The sequence below is a fragment of the Alligator sinensis genome, unplaced genomic scaffold, assembly GCF_000455745.1.
Source record: "Alligator sinensis unplaced genomic scaffold, ASM45574v1 scaffold707_1, whole genome shotgun sequence".
In the NCBI taxonomy this organism is placed as follows: domain Eukaryota; kingdom Metazoa; phylum Chordata; order Crocodylia; family Alligatoridae; genus Alligator; species Alligator sinensis.
Genome location: NW_005842065.1, coordinates 591440 through 598612, shown reverse-complemented (window position 1 = coordinate 598612; position 7173 = coordinate 591440). Strand labels below are relative to the sequence as shown.

The 7173-nt window shown below is 61.7% G+C and overlaps 1 protein-coding gene across 3 annotated transcripts in view; it reads left to right on the top strand.

Moving 5' to 3' along the window:
* Positions 1-9: 9 nt before the first annotated feature.
* Positions 10-7173, top strand: part of AP1M2 (adaptor related protein complex 1 subunit mu 2) — a 7773-nt gene continuing 609 nt past the window's right edge. The window contains exons 1-11 of one of the 3 annotated variants that reach the window (XM_014519828.2): positions 10-589; positions 757-841; positions 1512-1668; positions 2297-2364; positions 3623-3753; positions 4179-4326; positions 4629-4755; positions 5170-5318; positions 5765-5836; positions 6011-6169; positions 6680-6805. In XM_014519828.2, the coding sequence (XP_014375314.1) occupies positions 800-841; positions 1512-1668; positions 2297-2364; positions 3623-3753; positions 4179-4326; positions 4629-4755; positions 5170-5318; positions 5765-5836; positions 6011-6169; positions 6680-6805 (1179 nt within the window). In that variant the 5' untranslated portion in view covers positions 10-589; positions 757-799. Of the gene's footprint in view, positions 842-1471; positions 1669-2296; positions 2365-3622; positions 3754-4178; positions 4327-4628; positions 4756-5169; positions 5319-5764; positions 5837-6010; positions 6170-6679; positions 6806-7173 lie in introns of all 3 variants that reach the window. The other 2 variants (XM_006023355.2, XM_025204007.1) reach the window with 2 other exon arrangements.

The following is a 7173-nucleotide window of genomic DNA, read 5'->3' as shown; positions in this document are numbered from 1 at the left end:
GCCCCGAGCCGGGGGGCGGAGCGAAGGGCGGGCCATATAGGCCCATCTCCGCCCCCCGGGCCCTAGAGCCGCCCTAGGGGCTGCCCGGGCCGTACAGCCTGCTTCTGCCTCCACCCCCGGCCGTATGGTCCAGCGCCCCCCCGGGAGAACCCAGGCGTCCTGGCCTCTGCTCCGCGGGGGGACGGGACTCTGGGGGTCCGACCCGTGACCATCGCCCCCCACGCAGGGACTGGGCGGGGCTGCAGCGCCCCCTGCTGCCGCCTCGGGGGAGCGCTGGGGGGCCCGATCCTGCACAGCGCCGGGCACACGGAAGGACCCGATCTTGGCTCGGGGTCTGTGCAGCGCCAAGCACAGCGAAGGCCCCGCGCCCGGCTCAGGAGCTCAGAGAGGGGCCCAATCCCGGCTCGGTGTCCATACAGCGCCGAGCCCGATCCTGGACAGCGCCGAGCTGATGCAGGGGCCCGATGCGGGCGCAGGGTAGCGCCAGGCATGACTCCGATCCCTACTCGGGGACGGTACAGCGCCGGGCACAGCGAGGGCCCCGATCCTGGCCAGCGCCGAGCGCGGTGAAGGGTTGATGCCGGTCCAGGTCCGTCCAGCGCTGAGCACAGATCTCGGCTCAGCATGGGCCCAATCCTGCCCCCACCCCGTCCCCCCAGCGCCGTGGGGGGGGATCTGGACTCTTCTGCCCCCTCGGGGCAGATCGCGGGGCTGCGGCCCCTTTAAGGCGGCGCTCACCTGTGCTCACCTGCCCAGGTGGCTGCGGGAGGCGGAAGAGGGACCGGGCCGGGCTGGGGCCATGTCCGCCTCCGCCGTCTTTGTGCTGGACCTCAAGGGCAAGGTGAGCCCGGAGTTGGGGGCAGACTGGGCTCCCCGCCCCTGGGACCTTAAGGGGAAGTCAGGCGTCCTGGGCCAGGCCGGTGCTGGGGGTGCACGGAACCCAGGTGGGGGGGGGCCCTGGGCTCGAGCCCTGCCCCGCTGCGGGGTAGGGACCCAGTTGCTGCGGGAGGGGGTAGCAGGGCTGAACCCTGACCACCCCCAATGACTGGGCTGGGGGAATAGGGCAAGGCAGAGAACCCAGACATCTGGGTTCTTCCCCCCCCCCTCCCAGGCCTGCCCTGCTCCCCCTTGACCTGGGAAGGCCACGAAAGGTTACATCCAGGCCCTGGGTAGGGCCAGCTGGCACCAGAGCCGGACAGTCAGGAAGTTCCCTCAAAGATGCTGGGGGGGGGGTTTCCAGAGGGTCTCCTAGGGTAGAGGGAGGATTCCTCCAGAGGCGGGTGGGGGTGTCTCTTGGGTTGGGCAGTCTCCCTGGGCAAGGGGAGGATCCCCCAGAAGCTGGTGAAGGGTCTCCCAGGGTAGGTGGGGGGGGTCCTCCTGGGGTAGTCAGGGGTTCCCCTTGGGGCTGGGTGGGTTGGGGCCCCCAGGGTGGGGGTCCAGGATACCCTTGGGGCTGATGGAGTTCACCCAGGTTGTGGCCCGTGCCCATGCTGCTCCCCTGATGCCCACAGCCACTGATCAGCCGCAACTACAAGGGGGATGTGGACATGGGTGAGATTGAGCACTTCCTGCCCCTGCTGGCGCAACGTGAGGCCGAGGGCACACTCACCCCACTGCTGACCCATGGCCACGTCCACTTCCTCTGGATCCAGCACGCCAACCTCTACCGTATCCTCCTGCCTGCCTGCCTGGGACACAAGTGTCTGTCCCCCACCACTTTGCTCCCCAAGTGGCTGGAGCTAGCTGGCCTCTGGGGGGGGGGGGAGCATGGGGGCTTCCTCCTCCCTATATGCAGGGGAGGTATGGTCCCCCCTGTGCCCATGGTCCTAGATGTCAGGTAGCCCAAGCTGGGGGGATGCCCCAGTCAGACCCCAGATGCCAGCCTGGGGTTGGAGGCAGGGAGAGACCCAGCCACATGCTCCCATTCCCCAATTACATTCCTAGGACTAAATGGTGAGCCCAGCTGTCTGGGCTCCCACCCCCTGCCCCCTAACTACACTCCAAGGACTGAACAGAGAACACAAGTGTCCAGGTTCCCAGGTCCCCCCCAAAACTAGCTGGGTGTTGTGGGCAGCTGCATTGGGGAGGGGGTGGGCATGGCCTCTGCTCCCTGGCAGTTTGGGGCTTGTAGCAACCCCCATGGTGCCTACAGTCCTGGATGTCAGGTGCCCTGACCCAGGGCATTGCCCCAGACACCCGATACCCATGCAGGGGGTTGGGGGGGGGAGGGTTGGGGGGGGTCACGGGTGCCTGTGAGTCCCTGCTGCCCCTGGTGGCTTCCTTAACCTGCCCCCAGTGGTGGCCACGACACGGAAGAATGCCAATGCCTCTCTGGTCTACACCTTCCTCTACAAGATGGTTGAGGTGCAGAGGCAGGGGATGGGGGTGATTCAGTGTCTTGACCTGTGGGATGGTTTATCCCGAAATAGATGGCATGCTTTAATCCTGGGATAAAATAGGTTTAATGCTGGGATAGGATGGCGTGACTTAATCCTGGGATAAAATGTTTCTCAATGCTTTACTCCCAGAATTTATCCTGGGACCAGAGGTGACCCAAGCAGGGTGTGGGGCCCAGGGCAAATCAGCCCATGCGGGGCCCCACCCCCACTCTGATCCCACGGGCCCCGGACCCAAAGAAGCTGCCACTGTTGGCGGGCGGGGAGGGTAGCAAGCAGCTGGACGTAGAGCTTCCGCCCTACCCAGCTCTGCTCCACAGCGGCTCTGCAGGACCCCCCAAAGCATGGGACCCGGGGCAGTTGCCCTGATTTGCACCCCCCAGGGATGGCCCTGCCTGGGACAAAATGTCTCTAGATGGGTAAAATGGTTTTGGTCCAATTCTGAGAGAGTGTGTGTTAATCCTGGGGAAAAATGGTTTGGTTTAATCCTGGGATAAAATGTTTTAGAGGGTTTGCTTTAATTCTGGGATAAAATGGCTTGGTTTGATCCCAGGATAAAACAGGATCTTAATCCCTGGATTTTTCCTGGGATTGAATCAAGTCATCTAAAACATTTTCTCCTGGAATAAAATGGTTTGGTTTTAATCCCAGAATAAAACGGTGCATTTTAATCCTGGGATTTTATCCTGGAACAAGATTTTTAGATGGTTTGTCTTAATTTCAGGATTTAATCCTGGGATAAAATGGCTGGATTTAATCCCAGGAGAAGGTGGCTGCTTGCAGTTTTAGAGCTCAACAAGATTTCTGTGGCAGGCTGGGGATCCCCCCAGCCTCTAAATCTCACTGAAAGCTCTTACTGGTTTATCCCTGGATAAAATTCGCTTGCAGCCTGGGACTAAAACTAAATGGGGGAAACCGTTATCCGGGGTGGCTGATTTGTCCCTGGTTCTGACTCCCAGAACAGAGCTTGAAGGGCAATTGACCCCAGTTAACCTTTGATTGTCCTTGGCACAGCTGTTAATTTGGATATGCACAAATATTTAAGTGGGAGATCAGGGACTTGAGGGGTCCTGGTGTGAAAGGGGGGCAAAAATGGAGCTGGGTTTTGAGGCTGGGGTTTTGGGTAAGATGGGGCTGGACTGGGTGGGTCAAGCCAGGACTGGGCTGGGGGAGAGGTCTGGGACCCCTCTGCCTCGCCCTTGCCAGCTGGTGGCCTGCTATTGCAGGTCTTCTCGGAGTATTTCAAGGAGCTGGAGGAGGAGAGCGTCCGGGACAACTTTGTCATTGTCTATGAGCTGCTGGACGAGCTCATGGACTTTGGCTTTCCTCAGACCACAGACAGCAAGATCCTGCAGGAGTGAGTGACCCCTGACCCCTGAGTGACCTCCTTCAGCTGGGCCTGGGACCCCTGCCCTCACTCACTGGGCTGGGCCTGGGCTTCCCCAAGTGAACTCCTCACCAGGCCTGGGATCCCTGACCCTCAGGTGCCCCCCACCCTGCAGTGGCCAGGCCTGGGACCCCTAAGTGACCCCCCCTCGGCAGGGGAAGTGGTCCCAGACCTCTCCCCCCTAACCCCCACATGACCTCTGGGCCTGGCCTGGGGCCCCCAGGGGCAGGGCTTGGCTTATGGCAAGGCCTTGCAGGGGCAGGCTGACAGTTCTCTGGCTCTTGGGCAGGGGTGGGGGAGTGCTGGATGTACCCTACAGGGCCGGGGGGGAATTTGGGGGGCATGGGGGTGCACAGGGGCACTGGCCACATCCTGCTGAGCTGTGGCTGCCCCAGGTACATCACCCAGGAGAGCAACAAGCTGGACACAGGAGGGTCGCGGGTGCCAACGACAGTGACCAATGCGGTGTCATGGCGCTCGGAGGGGCTGCGCTACAAGAAGAACGAGGTCTTCATTGATGTCATTGAGTCTGTCAACCTGCTGGTGAGAAGGCCTGGGTGGTGGTGGGGCTCATATTTCCCTGTCTTGAATTTGGGGCAGAAAGTTTCAGATTTGGGAGTGCTTTTGGGGCAAAGGGAGAAGCTGGCCTGGCCTGACCCTCACCCCCAGCAGTGCCCCCCCCCCAAAAGCCCCCCCCCCCCCCCCAACCCCAGCCTGACTTCCTTGGGATCCCCTCCCTGCCCCAGCTGTACCCCGGAGCTCCTCTGCTTTCCTACCACCACCTAGGGGCAGGGGCTGGGGAGTAGCCCCGACCCAGGCTGAGTGGCTGGCATGGGGCCCTACAGGTGAGCGCCACGGGCAGCGTCCTGCTGAGCGAGGTGGTGGGCAGCATCAAGCTGAAGGTGTTCCTGTCAGGGATGCCTGAGCTGCGCCTGGGCCTCAATGACCGCATCCTCTTCGAGCTCACTGGCCGTACGTCCTGGGGCACAGGAGGTGGGGTGGGGGGACAGGAGAGGGTCCTGTGGGGGATGAACAGAGCTGGGGGGAGGGGTAGAGGGGACACCCTGCCCTGGCCCAATCCATTGCTCTGCTCCCTGCCCTATACCCCTTGTCCCATTGGCTGCTCTACTTTCTGCTTCCTACTCCATCTACTGCTCTGCTTTCTGCTCCATGCCCTGCACTCCCTGCCCCATCAGCTGTTCTGCTTTTCCATTTCCTGCCCTGTGACCCCTGCCTGATCTATTGCTTTTCTTCCCACTCCTTGCCCCATCCGCTGCTCTGCTTCTTGCCCTGTGCAGGTGTTAGGGCCAACTGCAACCCCCCTACCCCCCCACCACAGTTCCCCCAGATGCCCCCCCAGCCCATAGCTACACTCCCCCCACCCAGGTCCAGGTGGCAAGAACAAGTCGGTAGAGCTGGAAGATGTGAAGTTCCACCAGTGCGTGCGGCTCTCGCGCTTTGACGCCGACCGCACCATCTCCTTCGTGCCCCCTGATGGCGACTTTGAACTCATGTCCTATCGCCTCAACACCCAGGTTGTGGGGGGACAGGGAGTGGACACTGGGGTTCTCTCCCCAGTGCTGGTGCAGGAGGGGTTGAAGCAGGGTAGGGGCTGGAAGCCTGCACACCTGGGTTCTCTTCCCCACCCTGGGTGGGGAGTTGGAGCCAAGGGGTTAAGAGCCTGGATGGCTGGAGTCTGGAAGGTTGTGTGGGGTTGGGAGCCCGGACACCTGGGTTTTGTCAGCTGTGGGAGGGAAGTACCTTTGTCAGAAGGTATTGGGAACCTGGATGCCTGGGTTCTCTCCATGTCTGGGAGGGGAATGGAGGCTGGAGGGTTAGAGCAGTAGAAGGTGGGAGCCTGGGTGCCTGGATTCCCTGTCCCTTCCTGTGTGACCTTCTCTCCCAGCTCCTGTGTGTATCAGGAGTGGATTTGGGGGGGGCTGTTGTGACTCCCTCATTTCCCCTTCTTCCCTCCCGGCAGGTGAAGCCCCTGATCTGGATTGAGTCGGTCATCGAGAAGTTCTCCCACAGTCGTGTGGAGATCATGGTCAAGGTGAGTCAAGGGACACCTTGCCTTGTATTAGGAACCTCTTGTATCAATTCCTTGAGGCAATGACCCCAGCAGGTGGCCTGGGGCTGAGTCTGGTTGGAAGGGGGCAGGAAGAGTCCCTCGAGCTGGTTGGGCAGGGAATGTGCCCCTTGACCTTTGCTTTCTGACCCCGGACAGGCCAAGGGTCAGTTCAAGAAGCAGTCAGTGGCCAACGGGGTGGAGATCACAGTGCCCGTGCCCAGTGATGTCGACTCGCCCAAGTTTAAGGCCAGCATGGGTAGCGCCAAGTATGTGCCCGAGAGGAACGTTGTGCTCTGGAGCATCAAGTCCTTTCCGGTGAGGCGGGCCAGCTTCCTGGGTTCCCTCCCTCCTCTGGAAAGAGAGGGGAGGGAGCTGGGGGGCTGGATGCCTGGGTTCACTCCCTGCTCAGTGTGGGGGAGAGGGACTAGGAGCATGCACACCTACGTTCTCCCTACTCCAGGTGGGGAGTAGGGGGCTGCGGGTGGGTCTCCAAGTCAGAACTCCTGGGTTCTCTCCCTGCTGGGGGAGGGGAATGGGAGCTGGGAGCTTGGATGCCTGGGTTCTCTCCCAGCTAAAGGAGTGGGGTGGGGTGGGGTGGGGTGTGTGGGAGGTGGGGTAAGTGCACAGGGATTGGGGTCCTGGATGCCTGGGTTCTTTTTGCTGTGGGAAGGGAGAGGGGGCTGGCAGAGTGAGGGGACTGGGACCTCCTCTCCCAGATGGGAGGAGAACCCAGGTGTGTATGAGAGCAGGCACTTGGATGCCTGGGTTCCCTCTGACACTTGGCAAGGGTGGACCCTGTGACCTCTCCCCACCCTGTGCCGGCAGGGCGGGAAGGAGTACCTGCTGCGCGCGCACTTTGGGCTGCCCAGTGTGGAGCGGGAGGAGGATGAGGGCCGCCCGCCCATCGCTGTGCGCTTCGAGATCCCCTATTTCACCGTCTCAGGCATCCAGGTGGGCCAGGGGTGGGGCTGGGGTCCCAGGAAGGCCATGATCCACACCCTGACCCAGGAATGGGAGGGTGTCCCTGGACCATAACCTATGGCACTTTCCCTGTGGTGACTAGGGGGATGGGGTCCGTGGACATCCCTCCCTCCCTCCCTCCTCAGCCAGCCTGCAGTCTCCCTGATGCAGAGATTCTGGGAGGGAGAAGACTGGGGTGGGGGCCTGGGGTCATTGTGGGGGGTGTTGGGAGTGTGGGGGCATTTTGGGTGGGGGTCATTGTCAGGCTGGAGAATATTCCTTCTTTGCAGAGTTGTGGTCAGACTGGTGCTCTGGCATGTGCCTCAATTTCCCTGCTCTCAAACATTTGGGGGGGGGGG